We start from the raw sequence: 16,787 nt of genomic DNA, 5'->3' as shown, positions 1-16,787 counted from the left end.
GAAGATTTGTATAGGCACCTAAAAATGCTGAATGTAAACAGTTCGGCCATATTCTAGGTTATTTATTATACTTAATGTAGTCATGTGCTCATCAACAGACGACAATGATCAATCCAAACAAGAACCAACTGACTGTCACAACGGATCATGCTCTAACACACACACAAAACTATTTATGCCACTGGGATTTTCCACAACTACTTAAGTGAGTCATATAAAAATACACTATATGCATCTGCAGCAGATTTAATAAACCCTTGAAACTGCACTTTTGCCTAAATACAGTAATTTTTAAAGACCTGTAATAAATTAGTTTAAACTTAAGGTCCAAAAGACCTGAAAGCTGCTTCACATTGGTCTAGACCTCCTGAGCCACTAATTACCTGTTGCAGGTACTGTAGCTGCTGTGCAGTGACTTGCTGTTGATGGTGTATATTGTGCTGCTGCTGCTGTTGTTGTTGTTGATGATGTAGCTGTTGCAGTCGAAGGTCTCCAGGCTGCAGCTGCTGTAACACCCGGTTCTGTTGACTGCTGCTTGGCATCTGTGCAGCTGACTGCTGCCCGTTTCCAGAAGCTAAGATAAACACACATATACAGTCAAAGCTACTGTCTCCAAATGGGGGGAAAAAAAGAACACAGACCCTATTTGAGACCCCGGACCACAAAACCAGTCATAATAGTGATTTTTTTTTTAAATTGAGGTTTATACATCATCTGAAAGCTGAATAAATAAGTTTTCCATTGATGTACGATAGGACAATATTTGGCCGAGATACAACTATTTGAAAATCTGGAATCTGAGTGTGCAAAAATAAAAAAATTAAAACGGAGAAAATCGCCTTTAAAGTTGTCCAAATGAAGTTTTAGCAATGCATATTTACTAATCAAAAATGAAGTTTTGATATATTTACGGTAGGAAATGTACAAAATATCTTCATGGAACATGATCTTTACTTAATATCCTAATGATTTTTGGCATAAAAGAAAAATCGATCATTTTGACCCATAAAATGTTTTTTTGGCTATTGCTAAGGATACGTTCACACTTGTCATGTTTGGTTCGATTAAAACGAACCCTGGTGCGATTGCTCTGTTTGTGCGGTTCATTTGAGCATGTGTGAACGCTGCTATCCAAACCCTGGTGCGCACCAAACAAGCGGGGGTCTCGGTCCACTTCCAAACAAACTCTGGTGCGGTTCGAATGATATATGAACGCAACACGGATCAAATACTTCTAAAAGAACCAAAAACAGAAAGTAATGACAAGATGCGACGCTATGCGACATGATTTGATGACGCGGTGTAACCAAAACAAAAGAAGAAGAGGGCAAACGTGGAGCAACGATGAGGTAAAGTGCCTTTTATGAGCTCCTTGTGAGTTTGCAGGTGGTGAAAATTTTATTTTATGTACACGCAAGAATGAGTGCACTTAGTCCAGCAGATGGCATTAGGTGTTTTCGACTTAAAGCAGCGCTGAGCAGACCATGTGATATATACGTCATTCAAGCCGACCAATCAGGTTGTGAACTTATCACTATGCCTTTAGGTTCAGTGTCTTTAGGTTCGCTGTCAAAAATGCCAATGTGAACGCTAAGCGGACCAGGACCAAATGTATAATTTTCCTTTTTGGTCCGGACCAAAAGACCCAAACGAACCGAACTACAAGTGTGAACACACCCTTAAAATATATCCAAGCGACTTAAGACTGGGTTTGTGGTCCAGGGTCACATTTAAGAAAACGTGGATTATATTGCTCACCTTTCTGGCCGTTGCTATCCGTACCCGAGGATCCAGTCATTTTCACAGGAGTTACAGAGCTGGACAAAGGTAAAACATTACTATTTGCAGCTTTGGGTCTTTGCCTGGGTGCGATTGATGTTTCTGTTGGTCCAATTGAATCTGTTATTCTAATGATAAAAGAAATAAGGTGAAAACAGGCTACTTAAATGGTTAGTTGGATTCAAACAACATGAACATCACACACAAAGCTCTAAAATGTTACCTGGCTTTTGTCAGGCTCTTTTTAGCAGCAATATCACTAGCAGTAAGGGGCTCTGGCAACGAGGTGGGAAGGGGAGAGTTCTGTGTGGCAAAATTCAAACACTCGTTAATTATTCATAATTCTGAATCATATGAAACTTTAAATTCAATTAAATTATGTGAGGTAACTTACAAAGAGATTTGGCACTGGACACTCCTTTCCAGCTAACCGAAAGGCAAAGTAAGAAACTTGATAGATGTCAGGTCTCTTTTCTTGATCAGGCTCCAACATGTATCCTGTGACAAAGAAAAAAAAAAACAGTTATCAGATGAGTTAAGGGTGTTCAACCTGAGTGTGCTTTTAGGAGAAGCTCACCCCCCCCAAAAAAAATCAAGTCATTCATATCAAATAGAAAACATTGCACAAATCACTTTTAATACATGCCAATTGTGCAGTACCGCTATACAACCAGAGGGTAGAGCTATTGTCTAACTTAATATCAAAACTCCAACACAGCCCTTGTGTACACACTCATATTACACAATCTTCCAATAATTCCAAATCTCTTGTGAATATCTGAAAGCTGCTTACTGACTAAACCGTGCAACCTGGAGGAGAATTTTGAACTGTCCGGAACAGCAAAGGTTCCGTCACATATGGCAACTTGACTCTCCCCAAATGGAAGTGTGAAGAAACACAGCTTGTACAACAAGCATCCAAGTGCCTGGGAAAGAGAGAGAAAAAAAGAAACTAATTCCACACAAAAACATTCAACACATCAGGATTCATTGCTCTAATAAGCAAATACTGCACTGACCATGACAACGCTTATAAAGGCTGACAGCAGCAGTTGCATAAGATGAATTCTGAGAATTCTTTCTATTTTCAGATGGAGCAAATGGGCAGGAAGTATTGTCTTACATTTCCTCGTCCTACCCAAGCAAGTTCTGACACGCTGACCATGAACTTCAACCATTTGCACTGGTGAAATTTATCACAATGAGACCTTTCCAATGAAGGACTATCATGGAACTGTGGGTGGACAGTTTCTTTTCTGTACAGCATTTGTTTGGAAGAAAGAGCTGTGAAATGAGGCTAAGCGACCTTTTCACAGCATGATAAAGTTAAAGAGGAAGTTTGCCTTCATGAGGCCCTCATTTCTGTCTTTACAACACTGACAGAAATCAGGAAGTTCTTTTCTTTAATGCTTTCCATCAGGCCCACATGCACATAACACTGCTCCCCAACTCTAGTAAACATGTCTGAAATGTGACTGATTGCATCTTGTTACAGTATAACTTAAAAAACAAAATCTACTATTTTCTACACCACGCACCCTGATGCATGCCTCGATTTTTCATGACACAAAGCAAAATATCAATAAAAGCATCAACTTTGAAACAAAGCCCGGATTTCAAGGATGGCTGTAAAGCACACCCCCAAGAGCCCTCATTTATGGAGGAAACCGGTTTTGCATCTGTGTCTGCTGTGCCAGTCTGACCAAACCAGCTCTCCAGCTTGTGTAATGTGCTGGAGAATAGAGGGACATAAAAGAGAATGAGTGGGTGGAGATGAGGAAGAGAGAGACTGGGGAGAATGTGTGTCTGTGTGTTTGTATGTTTGTGTTCAGTGCCTACCCAGATATCAGCCTTTGTGGTGATGGCTTTCCCTTGGTACAAGTTAATCATCTCTGGGGCACGGTATGACAGAGTCGTGTACCTGGCAGAGAAGAATGAAAATAATCTAAGGTTTTAAAGACTTAACTTTCTGGCACCAGAACTAGTAATAAGAAATTACATAATCTAGACAAGCTTAAAACATTTAGTAAATTCCTCAAGATTACATGCACAAAAAGTACATTTGAAGCACCAATGAGCTTCGCAAAACACAGCAAATCCACCCACTGCTCTGGGGCAACACCCATTTTCTGTTATTTTGTCCACTACAATATGAACAAGTGTGACACTCTCTAGAACTGCAATGCATAGCATTCTATCACAAACACAAACACACACACACACACACTACTAAGTCTGGATCAGGAATTGTTTTTTGAAAGAATTTAATACGGTTTAGCAAGGACACATTAAATTGGTTAAAAGTGACAGTAAAGACATTTCCAATGTTAAAATTTTTTTTTTTTTTTTATAAATGCTGTTCTTTTAAACGCTGTATTTATTAAAGAATCTAGAAAAAAGTATCACGGTTTTCATGAAAATATTAAGCAGTACTAACTATTTCAACATTGATAAGAAATGTTTATTGAGCACCAAATCAGCACATTAGAATGATTTCTTAAGGATCATGTGACACTGAAGAATGGAAATTAAACTTAGCCATCACAGGAATAAATTACTTTTGAAATTATATTAAATGTATTAAGTAATCCAGAGAGAGATGTAATAGTAAGTAGTAAAAGTGCTTGACATTTTCCCAAACTATACAATCAGTGTAGGTAAAACACACAAACACACACAACACAAAAATTCTACAAAAAAAAATAAATTCCCACTGTATTACAGAACTCCACGCTGTTCTGTAGAAATTCTTACTTCTTGATCTCATCCTCCACCACTGCTATTCCATCTTTATGTGGAAGCAGAACTTTATGTGTGGCACTTCCAAAGTCACACAAGACGTAGTTTCCCTGGTCATTTAGGAGGATGTTTTCTACCTGTCAAAACACACACACAAGTTGGTGATCTCTGTTAATAGGTACAACCACTATAATTTCCAACAGTCAAGTGACAGAGGCAGGAGAGGAAGAAGGAAATTTAATGAAGTACTTTATATAAACATATTATACAATTATTATATTATACACAGGCATTTTTAAAAGGCACAAACTTGATATTTACACCACTCAAATGTTTACATTAAAAGACAGTCTGCACTCTTTATAAGTGACAATGTGTAAAATACATCAATTGCTTTTAGACTTTTAAATGTCACAAATGTAACCCATGGGATTAAATGGGTTAATGCATAAATACACAAAAAGAGGAAGTAAACCGGTAGCAACTAGTCAATTTGGAATATCTCTTGAGTAAGAATTTACAGAACATACATGCTTCTTGAAGTGAAGACGACAATAATGAGATCCTGCACATTATATTTGTGTCAACATGGTTATACTGCAAAAGAATATTCAAACAAAATTTTCCACAAAAATCGTATGTCTTCAGAAGACTTGAACTGACTATTACAGTACATTAACAATTTTTTTGGTTCTTTACAACCAGTGGGTCCTCATCACCTCATCAACAACCCTGCATGTGGAAATCCCTCTATGACAAATGAGTAAACACATTTCTTCCACTTCAGTGTTCAATAATTTCCCAATTATTTTAGACTGTGGCTGGTTTTGACTTGTGGGAAAAAGTGTTCGTTTGAATGGCATCACTGGCCTGTTCCCACACTTTTCTGCCAAAAGGGCGGCCTTGCTTCTTTCAAGCACTGCTGTTTTTCACAGACACTGCATTGCATGCCTGTCTTTGCCTGTGTTGCGCTAATGCTTTCCATTAATAATGTTTGTGAGCAGAGTAATTCGTTTGGGAGATCATGTCTAGTATCACTGTGTTGAGCTGGAACGCTCAGCACATGGTTCCCTAAACTGACAAGGAGTGTCCTCAATTTACCCCTTTCAGCTAGGCAAATACAGTCAGACAAAAGAAAATGAGTGATCAGCCAGAGTGCTTTATACTTGCTCTCCAAAATGTATAAAATCCCACAGACGAAAACGCCAGACATGTCTGTACTTGTGCCTACAACTTCACACCTTTAAGTGAACCATTTAAATGGTTGGGAATGAACTGCATTTGCATTATATTGCTTAGAAATATCTTGTAGTTGTCTTGCTAAAGCATTTTCTGTACTGTACCTTTAGGTCTCTGTGAATGATTGAAGTTTTACACTGGTGGAGTCTAGCAACAGCTTCACATGCGTCACAGAATATGTTGAGCACCTCCGCTTCTGTGAATCCTATATGCAGCCGTTGATTCATCTGCTTCACCACCTGACCAGCTAGATGGCAACACATTAATTCAGTCAACAAAAAAAAAACAAGATCAGATTAGGGATATCATATGAGATTGGAGGGAAAAGGAAAACCAAGGGTTTATGATAATCCATTTAATCCAGTTTAATTGTTTAATGTTACTTTAGTGTTATTTATATACTAGTATACATTTATTATTATTTTGAATAAGCTTCAAAATGTATTAATATTTTGAATGAGCAATAAAGCTTACAAAAAAAAAAAGTTGATATTTTTAGTTTTTTGAACAATAGCAACAGATTGATCAGTTGGCTGCAGAAACCAGAAAAATGTCAAGGCCTCAATGCAATGTACTAGTAAAACTTCAAACCGAGTACTGGCTCTTAATCAGAAATACTGTAAATTCAGGATGTTCGGTTCTGTTAACAGTTCTTTAAAACACTTGCCTCTACAAAGGTATGTGAAAATCAGAGTAAACAAGTTTAAACATTTATTTGATCATGTTTAAAGTTGCACTGTTCAAGTTGTTCCCTTTGTCAAAGTACTTCACTTTAAGATTATAATTAAAGTCACAAATGTTTTTACAGTCAGAGGAACGTTCTGTGATGCAAGTATGAGCTTGTATTTTAAATCACAGAGATTGTTTAGAGTGCAAAATGCTTAGAACACAGTTTCGTTCAAAGCTGTTTTACCTTTGCAATACTCCATCAGAATCAGAACCTCCCATACACTGTCTCCAACTGCATTGGTGGTTGAGTCCAGATACCGCACAATGTTCTTGTGGCCCGACAACTCTTTCTAGGGGGGACATAAAAAAAGATTTTATAAACGTGATGTACTGATGTACTCACCCAAAAAACACCCCCCAGCTTGACTCGCCATGATTGTGATCTCCCGCTTGAAGATGTTCAGGTCGTGGACATTGTTCACATACATCCTTTTCAGGGCACATCGTACTCCACTGTGTGTGCGGGCCAGAAACACCATGGAGAAACCTCCTGGATACACAAACACACAAATACAGAAGGTTAGTTCAGATGTTTATCAGGTCAGTGATCACCATACAGTTGTACACACAAATAAATACACACATTTGAGGTTCCCAACAAAGTAATTCAAAGAGGAATTTCAGGAGGGTTCTGACATTAAATAAAAGTGTACTAAAAAAAATAACGTAAACAATAAAAATAACACTTTGTGCTGATATGATAATTATTTATTATAAAGGTTGCAACATTGCTTTATTACTCTCAATTGTATTTCTTTCTTTTATATATAAAACAAAATATGAACATGTTTCATGTTTGGGTTTACTGAAATCTCTATAAAGGGTGGGGATTTGGAGAGATGGTGATGAAAAGCAAAATGGCTGATATCACTGGCAGCAACTGCATTACCATTTTAACAGAGCGAGTTGTGGATAGCACTGTGCACCATAAATGAGAGTTGGAAATGAACAATTTAAAACTCATTACTACTGCCCACGTCTCATTTTTGACGAACATGGAAGTCACCTTTTGTAATGGAGTTCTTTCATTCTGCTTTAGTTTTCTTTTTCTCTCATCTAAAACTGGAAGTGCTCCTGGCTGAATGAGCAGACAGAATTGAAAGGACAGAAGAGGCTCAACTTTGTATCAACCCGAGATGAGTTCAGGGATCTTCCGTGTGACCTTCTGTGACTCTTGCTCATGTTTAACGCAGGTATGAGATAAACAGCTCAAAATGTCCTTCCAGTATGGCTCAATACATGGAATGCATTTCAGGAGGGAAGTATGATGGAAAAGAGGCAGTTTTAAGCCAAGTTAGGGATTGGCTCACTGTTGGCAGTCGCCTGTGTACAAAGTTACTTTTAGGAGAAAGACAACCTTATAAGGTTAGTTCACCTAAAAATGAAATTCTGACATATTTACTCAATATTGTTCCACACACATATGACTGGCTTTATTCTGTGTAACATAAAAGATGACAGTGTTTTTATTTCCCATAATAGGGTTGTCAAGCTCCAAAAATAAAGGAGAGAAAAAAAATGCATCTTAAAACCTCCATAAAAGTAGTTCACACAACTTGTGTGCTAAATTCTAACTCCTCTGAAGCCATACACCAGAAATTAACGGGGGCTAGTAGTAGAGGTGGGAACCACCAGAAGCCTCACGATACGATATTATCACGATACTTGTGTCACGATACAATATTATTGCGATTTTAATATATTGCGATATATGGCAATTTATTACATTTTTCCAACTTCAAATTATGTCCCCAAAAGAAAACTTTGACAACATCCGTTTTAACTAAAAATAAACATTTCTCAGTTTGTTTATTTCTCTTCCGTTTTTTTGTTTCAGTGAAAAATGGGATTGTCAAGCAGACAAACTGACCAACACTTTCATGAAAACCTGTCATAAACGCTGTATGCACCTGGCAAACTCAACTATTTGTATTAGTCTAGTCTAGTCCACCTTAATTAAATGTAAACAGGTATGCACTGCTGTGCTACTACAGGTATTTTGAACAGTGCAACTTGAAATTGAACTAAAGTTGTGCAGACCCTTCAGCAATTGGGGCATTTGAAAGTAAATTACTGTTAAATTTAAATTACATTAAATAAAACATGTAGTCTTACATCTAGGGATGCACCGAAATGTAAATTCTGGGCCGAAACAGAAACCGAAAATTCTGGATGCACTTGGCCGAAAACCGAAACTGCTTTGAAATGATTATTATTTTATTAAATAATATAACGTAATTTTGTAAGACTTTTTAAATTTAACTAAATTTTAATGATACTGAATTTAAAAAAAAACCAAGCCAATAAAATAACCACACTTTTACTGAAAGTAATACAATAAAACTGGACAGAATTTATATTAATATTGGTAACACTTTACAATAAGGTTCATTAGTTAACTACTTTAATGAACTAAGAATGAAAAATAGTTCTTCAGCATTTTTTTGACTAATTATCCAAATAATGTATAGTCCTACAAAGTTATTATTATCAGAGCATATGAGCAGAGCATAGCGTCACTGAAGGTAGCATTATTTTACCAGCGTTGCCCAGTACAGCTGAACTAGCCTACACCATGTTACAGCACAGTAGCGCTACTGCAAACTAGGGCTGTAAAAAAAATTTTTTTTTTAAATTTCCAATTTCGAATATTCGTCGATTTTAAAATACAAATCCACATTTGAATGCAAAAACATTGCATTCGAATTTTAGCTGTGCGTTGAGGCAACCTTATCAGTGGTACACGAGATGCGATGAGGATGTTAGTGTCATTCCATTTTAATGTTTTTGTTAACCTATCCAGTTGAAGCCACTAGATGCGGCGCTGCTGCACTGTTAATTACAAATATTGTAGGAAAAGAGAACATCAAAGCAGAGAAGATCTCGTTTACGTCAAAACTGAAACCAATCCATTCACACAGATCGCATATTTCGCGCATTTTCTAGAGGGACATCCATCACGGTTGCACTCGCGTCTCACACAAAAGAGCCGCATGTTTTTTCAGACAGAGGGTTTTTTTCCCATCCCACTGCAACTCGTGTTTTTAAATGAAAAAAATGTCGCTTCGTCATGCCTGGAGCTGATCCGTGCTGGTCGCTGAGGAAATACTTCAACTTCGCGCTGTGGATCGCCGGATCGGCTTTCACCGTGGACGAAGCGGAGTCCAGCCCGGGGTCGTCACATGTGGTTGCCGCAGGCATCACAGTATGGTAACAGACGTAACATTTCCGTCACACGCTTGAGGTATTCGGCCAATCACAACGCACTGGATAGCTGGCCAATCAGAGCACACCTCGCTTTTTCAGAACGATGAGCTTTGTAAAAATCGACGCGTTTCAGAAAGCATAGAGGAGAAACAATGTACAGTATGTGGAAAATAATGTGTTTTTTTAACCTTAGACCGCATAAACATTTCATTACACCAAATACACAAAATAAAGTTCTTTTTAGCAGCATCATATGACCCCTTTAAGGCATGAGAAAATTATTTTCACAAGAAAAAAAACATTTAAATATGTCATTTTGATGATCAAAGATCATCAGATCAAAGAAGTTTTAAGGGATAAAATATTTGACTACGGGGGACTTTAAATGCAAGTATTTGACATTAAAGACAACGCAGATACAATTACTAAGGCGGTGATTTACCTCAATTTTAAAAATGCCCCTCGAAATCAATTCCAGGGGGCAAAAATTGCCCCTTAATGGAAAGTTCATTTCTGACCCTGCCATACACTATCTTTGTTTGAGGAGAAGACAGTCAAGTTCAAGTAAAGGTCACAGAAATACTAAAAAGGCTATAAAAGGAACATGGAAGACATTTAAAACGTAAAAAATGCCCCTCATTAAAAGTAATAAGTGCAATAAGTTAAAAAGCCCAACATAATATCTAGCCACCTGGCTTAAGCTCTGTGCTTCAGCAAAATTCAATGCATGTGAGTATTGACTGCCTACACAGTGGCGAGGAACTCTGAAACAACATGCAGCGAAGGACGACGCCATGCCTCCGCAACACTTCTCCCATCAGTTCCAGGGTGAATGAATCCTGGCAACGTATGACTGGCAAGCCTTTTCTCATTAACAGCATGCTGAGTCACGGAGCGGTCCACAGGCCTGACACAAAGGAGGACCCACAATGCTGCACTTGTTGCCTAACAAAATGTATTCGTATGGAGACCAACTAATCGGGACCTTGAAGAGGTGGAGAAAAACAGTGTTGCAGAGAAAACCCAACAAAAAAATTTGGAGTATGCTTAAAGACTTCAGATTGAAGTTAGCATAAAATGGAAATTCACCTTAACTATTTTGTAAATACAACTATGCATTTTATTGATTTTATTGTAAAATATTCATCCCTGCATGTTTTTTTTTTGACCTTGTCATTTTATCAAAACATCATTAGCTTAATCTTTCAAAATGGTAGACGTCTCTCTAGTGACGTTAAAGACTATAGAATACCCAAGACGTGTCACTCATATAGTTTTGATTGTGGAAAATTGCAACGCTCAATATGGCCGCTCTATTGAACGAAGCCCCACCTTCTGAGTAAAAGAGCCAATCGCTAATTGGTAATCGCGTCACTGCAGCTGCTGTTAGAAGTCCCGGTTGCTATAGAAACAGTCAGCATTCTGAGACACGCTTAGGACTGCGCATGCGCAGGTCTAGCCTGAAAAATAAGCTTTTTTTAATGCTATTTGAGCAAAGGAAACGACATTTATGAGACAGTTGTCAGATTTCATTGGTGTTTTCAAATATGAAATTCAATCGTAAGTTTGGTGAACAGTTTTGGAGAATTTGATGTTTCCCCATTCAAAGAGATAACACTTGCATGCCTGAGAGGTGTTTCAAAGATGGTCGCCGAGTGAAATGACTTGCCTTCAAGGGACTTTGGTGACGTATGCCGGACTTCTCAAATTGTTTAGTCTACTCAACTACGAGCTAGCATTCAGATCTTCAGATTCAGATCTAATCAACAATCAATGGATAAAACCAAGTCCCCACCCTAAATTTGTATCTTTTTCAATAATCTGTTGCACTTGGATATAGGCCTACACTACCGTTCAAAAGTTTGGGATCATTAAGATTTTTATTTTTTTTAATTGTTTTTAAGAAGTCTCTTACGCTCATCAAGGCTGCATTTATTTGATCAAAAATACAGTAAAAACTGCAATATTGAGTACCCCACCTTTACTTCCACTACATGGCTTTGAGTGAAATCTCTCATTCTTCAATTTAAAAATGACATGAGGTCATCTCAGGCTACATGAATGTGAAGGAAGAGCTTAAACTAGTGACTGCCTATTAACAATGAGCTGCACATATATTGTGACACCCCAAAACAGTACCACTAACCATATTCAAGCACAAAGAATAAACAAAGTGCACAGAATAGAGATTTCAGACACAGCTCAGAAAAGTGTGTCAGGGTTCACCCTGTCATTGAGCAAAGGAAACAGATGCATGCTGCTGATGACTAATACAGACAAGGAACAGTTCAGTCTCACACATGCTTCACATCATTAAACCCAAGTGGCTCCAGAGGTGCAGAAATGCACAAAAATATTCTTATGCCTTTGAGTTTTCACCCAAAAATGACAATTCTGTGATCATTTGCTCATTGACATTCATAACATGCGTGACTGATGTTTTTCTGTGAAACACAAAAGATGTTTTGAAAAATGTTTTTGGTATATACAATCACCCTTTTAGACAAAAATAGTTAAAACATATCATCTTTTGTGTTTTGCTGAAGAAAGTCATTCAGGTTTGGAATGACATGAAGATGAGTAAATGATCACAGAATTGTCATTTTTGGGTGAACTACAGACCCATACACAGCAATCTTATGTGCAAGCAGGACAATAAAATACACTGACACAAACAGAAAATGTCTTGAATAACATGACAAGACATGATGTGTAAGCAGGCTGTTTTTAATGAGAAACAGGAAGTGTAGCCTTGCCATAAAATCATACTCGTAACACTGATGACTGGCCTAAATTACACTGGATTATTACTGAGATAGGTCAGGTGCTATTCTGACATACTTGTCAGTTGTTTCATCCTGTGATCTAGAACAGTAGCAAGGCCGATTACACATTTTGTTAATCTGAGGGATATCAGAAAAACATACACACAAAACAGCTGTCACCTGCCTGTCTGAATGCAGCCTCTGATTCCTCACACAAAATCCAAAGCATTGGCAGTGTGAGTGGTCTTGATGCCTGCTGATGGTGCAGGCCAGTGGTTTAAATAAGGTCAGTGGTTTAGCTTCCTCTCTTTTAGTGGGATGTCAGCATTAGTGTCACCTCATAATCTGGCAGAAGTGAAACTCATTTGTGAGAGTCTGGGCTTATGTTAGTCTTTGTGCAAACGTTCTTAAGCTTTTCCACTTACAAATGAAAATTCTGAAAATTCAATCAGTTTTAATTACTATTGACAAAAAAACACCTTCTTTTATGTTAAACAGAAGAAGAAGAAAAAAATCATACAGGTTTGGAGCGTCATAAGAGTGAGTAAATGATGACAATTTATTATTATTATGATTTTATTTATTTTTTGCCTGAGCTATCCCTTTAAGTAACAATGGCTGATGGCAATATCAAGTGAAATCACTTGGGGCATTTGTAATATTTAGCTCCTTTTAAGCTCTGTAAAAAAAAATAAAACGAATACAACACAGGCATATTTAAGCATTTCCATACAAAGGTACACCAGACTTTGAGAAATATGCTCTAGTGAAGCTCAGCCACTTTAATTATATTGTTGGCAAGAAAATGAATAGGATGAAACTTAACAGAATTAAAATGAAGGAATGAACAGGATGTTGAACAGGATGAAACCCAACAGGATGTAAATAAAAAGCTACACTTCCCATGGCTCAGTGAGGGTTTGAGAGTTAGCATACATGAGAGTGTTGTTAGGGCTGGGTTTTGACAAATTTCACAATTCAATTCGATTCTCATTCACAAGCTTGCGACTCGATTACCGATTTGATTCGATTCAATATCGATTATTTTGGATATATATCTGGTACAGTACATACCAAATTGTCTCAAAGAAAAAAAATCTCTATACTAATGCTGTAAAATATACATGAGAGTCAGTTGGTACTACATTATTATAATAAAGTTACAATTACATAATATTTCTACTTCAATTCATTTTTTTTATATAAACAATGGTGGCTGTCATAAAAATGTAAGGATTTATTCAAACAAATTAAACATTGAAGAACAGTAAAATTTATAATGAATGCGTTATATGGTAGGGCTGCACGATTATGACAAAAATCATAATTGTTGATTATTCCCTTAAAATTATTTCAAGATTATTAATTACGATTATCACAATTTACATTGAATGATGTTTATACCATTGTTTGATGCAACTGCATGCCGTATTTTTATATGAAAATAAACAAGCTGAAAACACTCTAACTGAAAAACTTTTAGTGCTTTAAGTATTAAGCCTCAAATGTCAACTATACATCGGATTGGTTTCTTCTTTAAATGATAAAAAAGTAAAAATATGAATGGTATTATAAAGTTATACTAAAACAAATTAAAATAATGGGAAAAACCCTTAAGATAACATGTAGAAAGAAAAAAACACATCTTAAGCACGCAGAATAACATAAGTGGACTTTGAATGATTAATTGCCGCTTTGAACAATTACGTAATTGTGGCATCCATAATTGAAAACGCGATTATAAATTTGATTAATTGTGCAGCCCTATATGGTGCATATATTTAGCAAAATGCTCCTCTCTACAGTTTATTTTTCTATCTGACTAACGTTAATGAGTTTATGGTCACCGAATATGTTTTTTCTGAGGTAAATGTGACGTTACGTGACATTGTTTACAAGCCATTATATATTGACGTCTTTGACCAGCTGAAACACTGATTGAAAGTCTTCGGATGTTTAGTCATGTTTATTTTGTGCTGAAACTGGTATTAATGTGAACTCGCGCTGCCGCGTCTGTTGAACTGAGGCGCTACAGTGATCTGTCACTCCAGATGTGAAAACAGTGCCAAAACGGCATTAATTGTTTGAATACTGCAATACAATGGACATAATTTGAAATCTGAGACTTTGTTTCATATTAAAAGTACCAAAGCACAATGCTTATTGCGATATATTGGATGGGAAGTGCCCTGCAACTTTCCGTCCATTAACTGAAAACAGGCTAGACTAATCTATTATTGGGATTTAAGAATTGATATATCGTTCCGTAAAAATGAGAATCGATTAATATCGAGATATCAATATTTTTTCCCCAGCCCTAGTGTGTGTCACTGTCAACTTTATTTTTAAAGTGTTGACAATATTATTTTGTAATATTGCATAATTATTGCGTAATTTCTGTAATTTTATAGAACAGCATGAAACTTTTTAAAGCAAGACAAGCCATACAACTTACTTATGGCTTACTTCACTGAATTAACGGCATGCTGAGTTTAAAAAAAAAAATCTCTTACATTTAGTACTATTTATTACTTTTCGAACATACCATCCTATCAGAAGAATTTAGAGGATGGACAAATCCAGAGGAACAATATGAACCCTAGCAAATGGCATTGTCCGCAGGGATGTTCCTGCAGATCTAGCCCAAGTTTAGACCTTCTCCTCTCCAGTAATAGAGCCAGAAATGGAATCCCCCCCACCAGCAGCCTGATGTGCTGACGATCACAAATGTTTATACTGCTGTGCATAAGAGAGCAAACAGAGGACATTTGCCTGCTTGTTCAGGGTCATTCCACACTACAGCTCTGAAAATACTGATGACTCCACATTAAAGCTGGACAATATAGCTTAAAAAATATCAATATTTTCAGGTGTTTGAACAAATTTAATATAGATCTTGATATTTATGTACTGCATAATATTTATGTACTGGAATGGCATAAAAGTGTTATTTTTATCCAATCAGATGAGCCATCAACACTCAATCAGACAATAAAACAAGATTATAACTGCTCAGTGAAAATGAATATGTATTTATAATAATCCTTTATGCTACTGAAATACAGCAGTTGTCCTTGTATTTTAACAGAGCAATCTTTCATAAACACCAATGACCCACATGCAGCTCACAAATATCTGTTGCTGCCTAATCAGTTTCCTTTGAGTCCTCCAATTTACACCACAATGATGCTCACAAATTTATCTCTGGCACAGGCTGACCTAAAAATAGAGATATGTCTGCTTTTGGTGAAAACAGGGTTCCCACTCTTTCATGAACACCAGATTCAAGGACTTTTTAATGCACCATTTATTTTACATCAAGCACCTATCAAATTCACACCACAGCATATGTAGTGTCATGAAAGACCGTACATTACTTAAAGGTGACATATTATGTCCCTTTTTACAATATGTAATATAAGTATCTGGTGTCCCCAGAATGTGTGTGAAGTTTCAGCTCAAAATACTCTACAGATCATTTATTATATAATTTTGAAAATGCCTATTTTAAGTGGAAGCAGAAACAAGCTGTTTTTCGGGCCTGTGTCTTTAAATGCAAATGAGCTGCTGCTCCCCACCCCCTTTTCCAGAATAGAGCTGCGCCTTTACAGCTTGTATCTGCTAAAAAAATCTGTTTTGGTTCTGATTATCATGTTTATCGCGCTGAAATCATGCGTTTTAAACCATATGAGTTTTAACTTCAGATATAAGGTTTTCTGAGCGCACACATCCGAAGAACATGGACAGAAAGCTGCTGTCACAGCAGTACTAAACTAAGTTCTCATTCACACACCAGTTTACGTAAAAAACGCACGAGTTACAAAAACAGTCGGTTATGTCTGTGAAGGTAAACAGCTGGGAAATAAATCGCTTGTTTATTTTAGATCCGTGTGGCAGCAGCAATATACAGTATCCTAAATAAATCAATAAATCCACTGCTCTCTTGTCTCCTCTGAGGCTGGGACTCTAAATAGTGTTCTGTGCTCGTCTGTGCAGCCAAAGACAGAACAGTTAGCATGTTTTGCTCAAACTTTTGCCATGGCATTAGAACTAATACACCGTTGTCGCTTGCGAAATCAAAATGACGGCACCTTGAGTGGAAGTTTACAGATAAAGGGGCTGCAATATCATAATGAGATCCCTTTGCCACGTCACCAAGGGAGCGAAATCAGACGCGCTCGTTTTCTCAGACGCTTGCAAAAAAAGGCTTACCTAAACAAAGTGATTGGGTTAATCACGTTTCCTTGGTTGGTAAATACACCGGGGACCTGATTATAGCACTTAAAACCTGGAAAAGTCCGATTTTCATGATATGTCACCTTTAACAGC

The 16,787-nt window shown here is 37.1% G+C and overlaps 1 protein-coding gene across 2 annotated transcripts in view; it reads right to left on the bottom strand.

Annotated features, from left to right (window-relative positions):
- Window positions 1-16,787, bottom strand: part of bmp2k (BMP2 inducible kinase) — a 46,518-nt gene that overhangs the window by 11,389 nt on the left and 18,342 nt on the right. For both annotated transcript variants that reach the window (XM_016253148.1, XM_016253149.1), the window contains exons 2-11: window positions 6,858-6,976; window positions 6,671-6,776; window positions 5,862-6,004; window positions 4,534-4,655; window positions 3,619-3,700; window positions 2,573-2,705; window positions 2,174-2,277; window positions 2,003-2,082; window positions 1,759-1,907; window positions 384-574 (exon numbers count right to left, since the gene is read on the bottom strand). In XM_016253148.1, coding sequence (XP_016108634.1) covers window positions 384-574; window positions 1,759-1,907; window positions 2,003-2,082; window positions 2,174-2,277; window positions 2,573-2,705; window positions 3,619-3,700; window positions 4,534-4,655; window positions 5,862-6,004; window positions 6,671-6,776; window positions 6,858-6,976 — 1,229 coding nt within the window. The remainder of the gene's footprint in view (window positions 1-383; window positions 575-1,758; window positions 1,908-2,002; window positions 2,083-2,173; window positions 2,278-2,572; window positions 2,706-3,618; window positions 3,701-4,533; window positions 4,656-5,861; window positions 6,005-6,670; window positions 6,777-6,857; window positions 6,977-16,787) is intronic.

This window comes from Sinocyclocheilus grahami, unplaced genomic scaffold, assembly GCF_001515645.1.
Source record: "Sinocyclocheilus grahami isolate Dianchi unplaced genomic scaffold, SAMN03320097.WGS_v1.1 scaffold1161.1, whole genome shotgun sequence".
Lineage (NCBI taxonomy): Eukaryota > Metazoa > Chordata > Actinopteri > Cypriniformes > Cyprinidae > Sinocyclocheilus > Sinocyclocheilus grahami.
The sequence above is the reverse complement of the archived record's forward strand: the minus strand, read 5'-3'. Positions and strand labels throughout refer to the sequence as shown.